Source organism: Siphateles boraxobius, unplaced genomic scaffold, assembly GCF_051911475.1.
Source record: "Siphateles boraxobius isolate OS27281-9 unplaced genomic scaffold, OSU_SipBor_1 2, whole genome shotgun sequence".
Classification (NCBI taxonomy): Eukaryota; Metazoa; Chordata; class Actinopteri; order Cypriniformes; family Leuciscidae; genus Siphateles; species Siphateles boraxobius.
Window position 1 is genome coordinate 14,643,415 of NW_027508810.1, and position 13,515 is coordinate 14,656,929.

At 36.5% G+C, this 13,515-nt stretch overlaps 1 protein-coding gene across 1 annotated transcript in view; it reads right to left on the reverse strand.

Annotated features, from left to right (window-relative positions):
* tsc22d3 (TSC22 domain family, member 3) overlaps positions 1-13,193 on the reverse strand; it is a 35,891-nt gene extending 22,698 nt beyond the window's left edge. The window contains exon 1 of the mRNA XM_077236019.1: positions 12,511-13,193. Within this exon, the coding sequence (XP_077092134.1) occupies positions 12,511-12,815 (305 nt within the window). The 5' untranslated portion in view covers positions 12,816-13,193. The remainder of the gene's footprint in view (positions 1-12,510) is intronic.
* Between the last annotated feature and the right edge of the window lie 322 nt (positions 13,194-13,515).

Consider the following 13,515-nt stretch of genomic DNA (forward strand, 5'->3'; position numbering starts at 1 on the left):
CTATTACTATAGTATTACATAATACTATTCACCTGCCACACATTTCACAACTCAACACAGCTGCTTTTGCATGTTTGATACAAGTCTTATTTTATTTTAACCACAGAAAATATTTGATATTTTGTAAAAGATAACTGGACATAATATATGAATATCAGGCTATGGTTATCTTGACCATGAAAACCTAGTGAGAAATTACTTGTGAGAAAGAGAAACATATCCAATACTATTAGCTAGCTAGCTGTTGACATATTCTATACTAGCTAGCTAATGTTAGCTATAAAAAGATGGGTTTTTAAAGGGGAACTCAGCAACTCTAGGTATTTCTTAGCTGATTTTCACTTTTGTTGTCGCATGTTTTCTCAGCGAGCTCCCCCTACAGCTGTGGGCCGTATATTTCGCAACAATGTCGTAAAAAAACTCACTTGCGACCCCTCCTCCCCCTTTCTACCGCTAATCATGTGCAGTTGTTATTATCGGAACCGGCCAACTTTATCGTGTGGAGCTATGTCTACCGAGCTGGGTAATACATCATACACATTGCCGAATGGCCCTTTAATGCTTATTTACATTTAATAGTCCTAAAAGTTCTATTAAGAACCGTATCGTCTTGAATAAGCCTTCATATGATGAAATGGTTCTATGTGTTAAGAGTTTAGGGTCCTTTTTTCCCCGCCTTTTTGATTTTAATATCTGTAACTGTCAAAGCCACCTGAAATAACATAGGAAATGAATACGGGTCATTTTAGACCTGTGTGTATAAAACTTATGTAGAAATACAAAAACTGTGTTTGTTTATAAAGCAAGAAAGGAAACATAAACATAATGATTTGTGGAAATCAAAAACAAGATATTTAATGAATACCTGGAATAACAAATGATAAAATAGATCCTCATATTTTAAAGATTCAGCAAAGAAACATTCAGCCATGACTGAAATAACATAGGAAATGAATACGGGTCTTTTTAGACCCATGTTGTGCATTAGAAGGGGTTTGCATAGCTTGTGCATCAAAGGGTTAAAAGAACCCTGGATGCTCTTGTACATTTGATGAAAGTAAATGAACAATTGGGCTGTCAAAATTTCAGTTTACTCGCTGTTAGACACAGCTAAAAGTAAACAGATGTCAAAATTTACAATAAAAGTGATCCTTCAAGTCATTCATCAGTCGACCTGGCTTTTGTGAATTAACTCAGCCAATTATTTAAAGAAATCTGACACAAAATAATTATTTGTTTACTGACCGTATCATTACTTCTCTTTTGGGCTGTTCCATATTAACATAACATAACTTTCCTTTTTGGGTTCATGCTCCCTTTAAGCAACCTTTCTAAAGATCAGACTGCACAAAAAGATGAGGAGTAATTATTTTTGCTATTGCTGGATTGCACAACCTCATCCGGTTTACAGGAAACCCAAGACTGAACCTGGTTATCATTTATCACATTAACTGTTGGAGTCACTAAGAATTACAGACAGAGCAGTCTACTGGCATGGACATGTTATGGAAATATACTTGGCAAAATAGCTTTACAAAAGGTTTACAGGATGCCCCAAACGTTTCCGATAAAAGCAGAGGATGGTTACTTAAGAACTACATTAGGTTGTTCATGTAAACAAGTCGATTCCACTGAAAAAGCAAGCCTGATGAATCAGTTTTGTTGACTCTTTATTCTTCTCTTCTTGTCTTTGAGAATTGACGCCAACAAACCGTAAACCTACGTAAATAAAGCTTGTAAGTAATGTCTGTTTAGATTTAGCAGTGTCTAAGTGAGTCAGCATCTCTTCACATACCAGCTTTGCGTCTATGAGAAGACACAGTGTCTTTCCTTCATCAAGCCTGACTTTTATAATGAATTACATGCTTATGGGAAGAAATGCTTTTGAGTTGTTGCAACAAAACTGCTCCATGTATGTTATCGATCAAAATGAATGCGGGTGGCATCCATACCATATCCACGATTTTGATTGAGTACATCAAGATAAACGCAGTTCTATTCATATATGAACACTGTGCATAATACGCGTTAGACAAGCTTTTTTAAGTTGTGTTCGATGACTCAAAGTTCCCAACAATATACTACAATATCTTATTCTTAACTAAAGTGTACAGGCAAATGCAAGTTTGCAGACTTACGCCACAAAACAATCTCAGCTTTTATTGCTTAAAATATGGTTTTAGTTCTGTCGCATGAGACTTGTGTTTTGAGAAACCAAGTTCCTTTAATTAGCCGTACAAGTAAAAAAAATAAAAAAATAAAAAAACGTAGAGTTGTTTACTGTGAAAGGGCTGTTTTGGACTGAAAATTGTTCACTGCGTAGCCACACGCACACAGATTTTACTGCAACCTGCTGTGCACATGACCAACATCCCAGTGAAGAGACGATTTGTCACTGGTTTGTAACATGTGATCTGTAAATACTGGGCAGAGTCAATAGGTAGAGCTATGACATCCTGCTTGGATGCTGCACAGCAACCCTGTGTAGAAGCTTCGCACGGGACTGTAGCCAAACAGGGATGAGCTCTAATAGCAAGCGGATTCGTTCACTCTATGTGTTTTAGAGAACACAATGTTCCAGCCCAGTCAAGACAAACCTGACCCATGGCTTGTACTGGTTAAATGTTCAGACTAGCACAGTGGAAAAACACTTTCCATAGAGGTCTGTTCTCACCACAGCAGAACCGTTCAGTGTTCTTGACTATACAACATCAAGTGAAAATAGCTGTGATGTACCTTGTACATTAAAAACGTTTTGTCAGGTACTGTATCCTAAAAATATGCTGGGGAACATCTAAGTAAATTTGTTTTATTTAAGATAAAAATATTATTTCAAATGATTGAGTCGACCGGAATACATTAGATTGTACAAACAAATCTATGTACGAGATAAAGTATATTTAAAGTCGCACTTTACTACATTTTTTAATGTACATGCCCTAGTAAAATAATAAATATACTAAAATGTATTTGAAAAATTTATTTATTTTATGCTGAGTATACTACAAATACATTTACATTTTTATGTACTTAATATAAATACCCTGCCATTGTACTTTAGTATACTACTTAATTGGTACAATTAAAGTCTGCTGACTTGGAACAACTAATGTTGTACTTAATGCAGTTTAGTTATCCAGAAATAGTGCTGAAGTCCAACTAAGTTGGACTTCAACTTAAGTATATTTGTGCTAAAGCGTAACTATTGTTAATATACTTTTGGTACACTTTACATATCTTGCATTTAAAGAATGATATTATAAAGAGATCATACTATCCTTACTAATAGTCATATTAATGCAGATTTTAGGCTTAATATTAATGTGCAATGTGCAATAAAGAAGTAATCCAAATAAAGTTTGATTATAATATTTATATAAGTAAGTCTCAAGTGATATGTCAGTACGTTAATGATTTTGTAGTATACTTAGTTTGAAATAAATGTATTTTAAATACATTTTGGTGTATTTGGTGTAAGGGCATCCATGACATTTTTTTTTCTGTCATGGGGTGAAAACACGTCATTTGTCAGAGAACTAAAATTATTATTTTTGTTAAACATTATTATTATTATTATTATTATTATTATTATTATTATTATTATTATTATTAATAATATTATTATTATTATTATTATTATTATTATTATTATTATTATTATTATTATTATTATTATTATTATTATTATTATTATATTTGTATGCTTATAATACAAAATAAAAAAACAGACAGTTGATGTATCCCATTGACTTCCATAGTAGGAAAAAAAATACTATGGAAGTCAATGCATACATCAACTGTCTGGTTACCAACATTCTTAAAAATATCTTCTTTTGTGTTTGGCAGAAGAAAGAAATTCCAAATTTTTTGAAACTTTAGGGTGAGTTAATGATGACAGAATTTTCATTTTGAAGTGAACCATTCCTTTAACTCAAGTTGTACGTCTTTTTATCCAACAATGGGTGAGTAATTCATTCTATTATTTTACGTTCCTTCATAAAGACCTATATTACAAAAGATAATGTTGATGAATAGGTTTTTAGTACATTTCAACATGTTTTCTACATGAGTTGAGCTCACTATGTGTGGAAAAAAATAGACTCAGATCCGAAACTCTACAACTCTACCTTTTGCTACGTTCCTGATATGCAGCACTGCTCTTTGGGCGGGCAGTGTGAATACTCTAATCTGTTAATATGGGTGCTAAAATAATTGCACCCTGCTTTGCGTGCGAAGTGAGAAAGGCCTAAGTCATGCACAGATTCTGCATATCCCATGTGGGCTCCCAGACGCTGATATAACAAGGGCAAACGATACAGAGGGCAGACTACTGTTGACAAGTTCTGTCATTATCTCAATGGACGTCATTGCCAGGGTGTGAGCAGACAAGACAATAAAGGGCAAGCACTTTTTGCAGGGCTCACCTTTGTATCATCATATAAACAACTCATACTGATGCTTTCCACAACATTGCATTCCTATTAACAAACAAGGCAAAAAAGCATCAATAAATGTCTTTTTTTTCCCACGTTGGAAGTAGTGAAAGTTATTTCACTCCAAGACAGTTGCATGCAGCAAAGCCTTTTGAGGCAATGAAAACGAAGGCCTTAAATTAAATCGACTATGGCCACTGATCTTTTCAGAGTTTGTGCAATCATTGATTTTTAACCAATAAATGTAATTTCACATAAAACAAACTGTCCTTTCACTTTTGACTGCAGTGAAGGTGCTGTGTACAGTACATTCAATTAAACTGGCCTTGGGGGAAATTAAGGATACAGTCCCGTATGTCTGCGATCAAACTGCTATTATGTCTCAACATGATCAGACCTCTGCTTTACCCTGAGGTAAACACGACTGGAACCATCCAGAAGAGTGTTTTAATAAGTCAACAAACCATGAACCCAGAAGGCTATTTCACAAGCCACCGGGGCAATTTTATTTCACAAGCAACTGATCTGACCTCTTCGCTAATACTGTGGTGATATATTTTTGTTGAAGGCCGGCCACAATCAACAACATTAGGTTACCTCCCAGCGGAAACCTTGTGCCACTAAAAAAACTACACTTGTTTTAAAGGGACAGTTCAACGCGACAATGATATCATTATTTACTCACCCTTCTGTCATTCCATTTTTTTGGGATCAAAAGTACCATAAAAAAATTTAATATTGTAAAATATTATTGCAATTAAAGGGAACTGTTTACTATTTGAATGCATTTTAAAATGTAATTCATTCCTGTGATGCAAAGCTGAATTTTAAGCATCCTTACAGCAGTCCTCAGTGTCATATGATCCTTCAGAAATCATTCTAATATGATGATCTGGGGCTTGTTTTATTAATTACCGCTATAACTATTAAAAACTGTTATGCTGCTTAATATTTTTATAGAAACCATGATATATATTTTTTAATTCTTTGATAAATAGAAAGTAAGCCTATTCATTTCTTTAATATATATATATATATATATATATATATATATATATATATATATATATATATATATATATATATATATATATATATTACTGACCCTGAACTTAAAATAAATTAAAATAATATTGATGTAAGGAACAGACCCAAAATAAAGTCATGATTCACTGAAAATATTGTAGCTCTTCTTAGTGTTAATGAGAGAAATAAAATGTGCAGATTCAAGAATGAATCGTTCTCTTGTTAACAGCTCAATGTAAATGAAGATTATCATTGAATAACAAATTGTCTTATATAGCTTCAAAACACTTGCAATACAGATCATGAGTCAAATGGAACACAACTTTTACATGGAACTTGTAAGCCTTCAGTTTGAAATTAAATTATAAATGCCACCCTTACCGTGTATCACTCATAGTAAGCCTTATTAGACAATATTTATATCACATGATTGTCAGTGACATTATTGGTCCCTGTTAGATTATAAAACAGCACAATGTCTCTTTATAAGCCTGTGTAAACATTTAGTCCATTGTCCCAGGTCATGGACTCTGAGGCACTCCAGTGCCCTCAATAATATGTTTGTGTTGTGGCTATATGATGGCCGCTCTGGATGAGTGAATGGCAGTGCTGGGTGGGCTTGCAGACAGTGCCTGTCAGTACCCTGAACCCTCCTTCTGGGAACAGGAGCACCTTATAGCAGACAACAAAGCCTGGGCTGGCCCTGAGCCTCTGGCTCACTGTCAACTCTCCACCGGCCCAGTCACAACAATGCTGCTATTCAGTCAGCCAATTAAATGGATATTATACACCTCTGTGCGTGTTTGTCTGACTATGACAAGTAAATTACTGAACAAGCCTCTGCCATGAAGACAATTGACCTGTTAAGCCGCCATGAAACTTGATCCACCTGTTGCATTTTATTACAGCACTCCATCTACTGTCTGCAAGCCATTTATTACAAACAGCTTGTGTTGAGGATAGCGCTCGCTGCATTCAGAACTGCGTGTAAACTCATAATCAGAATCATCATTGCAAATGACTTGTTCTCACAGCACAAGCTCAATGGAGATTTAATTTTCAGACCAGCTGCACTACTGAATGCACCGCATGTGTTACATCAAAAGACTGCATCTCATTCAAATAATTAACTTAGACATTATCATTTCATTAGGTTTTTATATTTATGAAGGGGGAAATTGATGGCACGTGATGTAAGGCGGGTGGAATGTGTGTATTGCTTTTCTCCATTCACTCTTCTTTTTAGTATGTGGGTCTATATTTAAAACCGTATTAACCCTTAAATGCATGAATGTTCTCTCTCTGTTTCAGTGGTCATCACCATACTGTTGTAGTCATGTTGGTAAAATATTCACTGAATCTTCATGTTTGCTGAGTTCTGAATCTGATTCCCTCTCTCTGGTTTTAAACTCACTTGATTCTATCGAATCCCAGTGCATTTGTGTTCATTATGTCATCACAAACAAAGGTCTACATCGTGCATGATGGAGAACAAAACCCACATCGGTATTTATGTATTTGTTATTAACAAATATGACACTTGCATCTATGTTGCATAATTCAACAGATGTCAGAAGAATGCAGCCTTTTTTTAGGAAACAGCTGATTTGCAGCACAAATTACACACTCACTCACATTCATATCTAAAGTGAAGACATTGTCAGCCCTATAATCAGGTAGTTTAATCTCAGGTTTGATTCTGCAGCCTGCTCTCCAGTCAACACATGATAGCTTTCACATCACCAATTTTATTCATGCAAATCAGTGTTTCGTAAAGGCTGAATTCAACATAGCATACTACAACTCCTTCTATTTCTCCCCTAAATGTGCAAAACGTTATGGCAGGAAAAGTAAGCTATGCTATTTCGAATTCAGCCAACCTGTCTAGACTGCACATCCTAGTGCAATCCTAGTGCTGTTAGCCTGTATATGAGTACTAATTAAAAGTTATATCACAGCTCTGCAGTCCGTGGGTAATGTTCCACATTGTCTCTGATTGTGCACTTTTCATGGTTTGGAAATCTGATCAAATCAGCGTTTAAATGATTTCTATTCTTTTGAAACAGAAGTCTTATAAAATGGTTCCTGCTCCTGCTGACACAGCTGGGAGTGGTCAGTATGTCTTCAGAATGTGCTGTAATGTATGTCTAAGCTGATCTTTATAACAATGACCATGTGAAATAAATAGGCCTCAGAGCCAGGGATGGTTGGAAATAATACTCAGTGGTTCCAGGCCTGGGGTTTCTCAAAGCCTTGCTTTCTTCACGCTTATAGTGCAGAATCAGCCTGACGTTCTCAAAACAAGTTTAAAAGAAAGACCGCTCAGCCAAAACCACGAAACCCTCATGACCCCAGGACTTTTATGTAACAGTCTGCTGTGCTTTCCCTTCTGGATAATATCCTGCAGGCTTTGGGAGGATCTCTCGCAAAATATTTTCATCTTTTGATATGTTTTGTCCTCTGCTGTAGACTTGGAAGTGTACAGACGTTCATTGTTATTAAAGAGTATTTTTTTGGCATTTCAGTACTACTTGCGTATATTGATAGGGATTTCTCAAGTCTCTGCTTCAACAGGTCCTCAACATCTTGAGAAAGAACAAAAAGCTTGATCTCTCATGTGGCGAACATTAGCTCTCTTTCCTCATGTGATGTGCTGGATGCCTTTTATTAGTAGTGGTGCCCTTTCATGCTGGCTGTGCAGACATAAGTGTGTGCACATCTGATCCATATGTGCATGCATTATAAAAAAAAGTTTTTCAAGCAATCCAAAATGTGCTGTGTGCTATATACCATGGTCTGTCTGAATACTAGATTATTATTGCAGTTGTTATTGCAGAATAAACCTCTTCAGGCTGATGAAAGATCACTCTGTCAGGGTTTATTCTGTGATAACAAGCGGCTGGATGCACATTATCCTTTACATAAACCCTTTAGATCCTTAAGGTAGCCTAACAATTGCACCATTTCACTTTTTACAGTATTTGAATGGTCGCACTTTAGATAAGAGTCGAATTCTCACTATTAACTAACTATTAACTTTGACTTTTGCCTCAATAAACTCATAATCACTGCTTATTAATAGTTTGTTGGGTAGTTATTAAGTTTAGGTATTAAGATTAAGGGAAGAAAAATATGGTCATGCAGAACAAGGAAATGTGCTTTATAAGTATAATAATAATTAGGAAATATCCTAGTAATATGCATGCTAATAAGCAACTAGTAATAATGTATAATTACAAATAAAATGTATAAATAATAATTACTAGTACAGTAATAATGAGAATTGGACCCTTAACTAGAGTGTTTTAAACTTTCATTGTAGAATTGTTTACTTTTAATGTAGAATTTTAAGGAAGCGGCCAAAAATTCTCACTTAGGATGGAGGCCTGAGAACAAGCAGTTCTGACTTTTGTTTGTCAATCAAACTGTTTGTTCAGAGATTTTGGGGTCGGTCTGGGCAAGGCTGAAGGTTCAGATGTAATCTCACACATGGGCATCGACCATGAAGGGTGGCACAGTGTTGTCTTTTCAACATGTTTTGGAAGGCGTAGATGGCATTTAGCAAGCTTTTGCATACTCTGCATTTGAACATGGATTTAGGGTGTGATTTAAGTAGAACGTTGCTCCAAAGAGTTATCCATGTCTATGAGTCACACTTCTGTTTTTGTTTTTCTGTTTTTTCAGGTGAAGGGCCTTATTCTCATTTCTCTTTAAACATGCGTTGGCTCTTCTTCATTCCGATGTTATGGTGACACAAAACTCTTTTGTTCTCTTCTTTTTTGTATGTTTTTCTCAGACTCATATTTCACATCTAATACGAGCATAAAATTGAAGTTTTTGGATGCAACCCTAGCTAATTTCCACATGTTCTTTGAGGTTTGTGTTGTATTGGACCGGCTCCTGCATGGCACTGTGTGCTTCTCTCCCTGCCGGACAGATATTTTGTTTTTCAGTGACTATGTGCATCATATGGAATATCAGATTCTGAAGAATAAATATATATTCTATAAATATTAATATTTATTGCACTATATTTAGAGCTCACCAAGGATATATAAATAGTAATGTGTTGCTGTTTCAAATATTGAATTAGGGCTGTCAGAATTATTTTTATATTTTTTAGATGCAATGATATAATATAATATATTAAATTAGATTGCTTTTTTAAAGGTAAGAAATACTGAGTGCACTTTTAATAAGTTGCACCCATTCACCAGGCCCTAGAAACACACCTTTTATTTAAATCCCCATGGATAATAACCCAAAATACTGCCTCCCAGATGCTATAGTGCAGATCATGAGCTATTCAGCTTGGCATGTCTGGATTCATGTCTCTGCATGTCTGGAGATGTCGATTACATTTTTGCATATTAAGTAAATAAGGCTGGCATTTTAGAAATATGTCTGTGGGTTTAGTGGACTTGCAGGACTTATTATTGGCAATACCTCTGTTACTTTGTGTCCTACATACTATTAAACAGTCACACCTTTCTTATCATTGTTCTATCAATAACACAATGTTCCTTCCTAAAGACATCAAAACTTTTGACCGTAACACAAATATGTCAGTATTTAGTCTGCAAGAACTGTGAAATATGAAATAGTATACCATATAAGGAGGAGAGAAAGGAATCATCTTATCCATAAAACACTAGAGTGCCAATTTTGGAAAATTGCTGGGATCATAAGGAAAGTAAGTCTATCCCATAGCAGAGAGCGGTCCAAGACCAAAGAGAGTTGCCTTTCCTGTCATGGAATACAAGAATGGTTCGGTGTACAGACTAACAATGGCTATTTGATCATAATAAAACAGCGGACTGTTGAACTCTGTGTATTTAGTAACTGAGACTGTGAAGTGTCATTGGGCCAGTGGTCCCATGCAGACTGCTCCTGTTTACATCACGACACCAGGCTCATTAAGAAAAGCTAATTATGTAGACTGTAACCTTTCACTGCCACGTATAAAACTGAGGACACCCCGATAAAGAAGATTAAACATTAACTGGAACACAAGAATCTTGTTCCAGAGGCTTCCCAGTAGGGTTAAGAAGTATATTGTCCTGTCATAAAACAGATTAGAAGCTGAGCAAGAACTTTATCGCATTAAGAGAAGAACAGCAGCCATACATGTTATGTTATTATAATATTTAATGCAACAAATGATGAGCTTACCAAGGACATTTAAATGTTTAGTTTGTTTTTGTTATAAATATTGGATTATTTATTTTGAAAAACAATGCAATTTTGTTGGATTTTGTGATTAATTATTCTACTTATCAATTGAATTAATAAAAAATGTAACTCAATTGAAAGCCTTACTTTTTTATTATGTGCATTTGTTATTTTAAATGCAATAGCTTGAGATACAACAGTTTTTGATATTTTTTCTATATGTTCTTATATGAATTATTATATCATGCCATGCTGCTTTAATTATTCAGATTATAATCTAGCTGTTTCAAATATGAATTTTATATCCCAGAGTAAAAATTATTTGCTGACTTGTTAATATATTTATGGTATTAACCAATTTCACTATATACTCTTACTATTTGAGCAGGTGTGAAGTGTTGCACTATCTGAGAAAAAAATAGTAGGCAGTATGACAGGCTAGCTATAAACATTTAATCTATATCTCTGCTAGATTGACATTAAATATTAAAATCAACAATATATTGAATGCATTCTTATCATCTGGCTGCAAATGTCAATTAAATACAGTTCAATCTTTTTTGTAATGCTTAAGTTGATAATTTTTTCCATTGGCCTAATCTCTAATTCTCCCGCAGACTAAACATTTCAACCACTATCAGATCTTAACAAACTATCCTGATGTCCAAATGTTTATTTTCAGTTGGATAGCAAGGTTTCATGGGAAAATGTGCTGTGAGCTTGATCCTGATTAGACACTTTTGCCAAATACCTGCTCTGGATGGCTTTCTTTAATATGATCACATCGGCTTGTTCCAAAAGTTTATATCATGTATACATGCTGTCAGACATTCGATTAAAGCAAATGGTAACGGTTTATTACGGAGATTTCATTGCATCCAGGGTTGTTTTGGAAACTCCTTTGACCATTAAATTGATCAAACATGCATATTACCTGGAGAGGAATTTGTTTTGCTGCATACTTCAGCTATGGGGTGAAAGACTATGCCAGAACGGTATGTAAATTGCCCATAGTTTGTAAATGAATGGGTGTTTTGCAAATCAGACTGGTTGGGGGGGTGGGGGGGTGGGGGGGGGGGGGCACATGCACTTTCTACACAAATAAAATTAAGCGCTTGTAGAATATTTGCACAAAATCATTGCAAGAACCTAATGAGTTGCATTGAATGGGGAGTGAGATTTAAGAAGTGAGAACCGCTGTAAGGTGGACTGACTCAAGATCCTCTTAAGTTGCATGCGCGAAGGCATGTTCTTCATTACAATCTACACATTCCTGGAAGTCAAGTCAAGTCAAGTCACCTTTATTTATATAGCGCTTTTTACAATACAGATTGTATCAAAGCAGCTTCACAGTGATAACATGAAAATAATATAACAGAGTTTGTTTCTAAAAGAAAATTGAAAATTGGAACCCTACTGAGAACGTGAGCCACCCTGTTCTTAAATAACACAGTTGAGCATGGTCTTTAATCACAAATTTATCAGGAAGTGTAAATAACTAGTAGTGTTCAGTGTTTGAATTGAGATTGTGTAACATTTATTGGTGTTGGCTGGTGGTTGACAATTAATAAGTGATGAATTAGTAGAGCCAAACCAATAAAAATGAGCTTGAGACTGATTTGGTTCAACCAAAATGATAGTGTAACCAAAAACAATTCACTTAACACTATACTTAGTTATGAAAGACCAATTACCCAGGAGGAGGCCAGAATTTAATAAGTGAAAACAACAGAATGTTGTGGTCATCAAACTCAAACATCCTGACATTGGTCATTAACCAGCAATCGCAGGTATGGCAGCGGCTTTTACGGTTTGTATGACCTAAACTAGATGTGTGTGCCAGAGCAGGTGTGTGATGCATGTGAGTTTATTCACATACCTGTGGAAAAACAACAGAATGGACAGCATGGTTTGGTCGATGTTGCTGTTGCAGATGCCCTCGTTGAGCAGGTAACAGGGGTCCCGGACCACCGACTCCAGTGAGTCCTGTCTCATAATGTTGTTGAGCTTATCTGTGTTTAGGTTCTGAAAGTGAAGCTGGTCCCGGAGCTGTTTGAAGTGGTTGACTGATGTAGGACTGCCCAGGCTCGCTTGGCCCGGCTCAGGTTCGCAGCCATTGGCCAGATCCAGACAGCAGCTGCAGCAGTCCAGGCCGATGGGCGAACGGCACTCCTCGTTTGACATCAGGCGGGTCAGGTTCCCCACGAGGGAGTCAGATGGTAGTCGTGACAGGTTCTCCTCCACCTGCTCCAGGTGATCTTAGAGCAGACCTCCCTCCTTCTCACGCAAGTGTATACCAGGTGCCACGGGAGAAGCTGCTGTGAGTTGATCCTTCTCGAATGCGAGTGCCAGAGTGTGTGCGTGTGTGCACACAACGCAGGTTTTTATGAGCTGGGGTGCCTGTTTGCTCGTAATGATGCAGCGGGAATGCGTTTGAAAAAAAAAACAGAAGCTGCTTCTGTTTTTTGTTGTTGTTTGCTTTGTTTTTTCTTCTCGGTGTCCCCTGCCCTGCACTTTTCTCTGCCCCTGTGCGTGCATACAGTGCAGACAGCGAGAGAGGAGGAGGAGGGATGGAGGAGAGGGCTGGAAGGGAGGGAGGAGGAATCTTTCTGATTGGTAAAGCAGGCAGATCAGTTCACAAAAAGATCCCGCCTACTTTCCCCTCAACATCACAATCGGGGAGGAGCGCAGCTAGGAAGGGAGTAAAAGCATGCTCTTTAACATGTGCACTTCAGTGCTGCCAGGGGCGGAACCCTGAGAGAGAGCACAAACATGTAGGACTTCCCCGTTTACATCACTGAATCAATCACTGGTTTGGTCTCACTTTCCTAAGGCTATTGAATTTAGGCTCGACTTTGCGTGCTGGCAGTACAAATACTGCTTG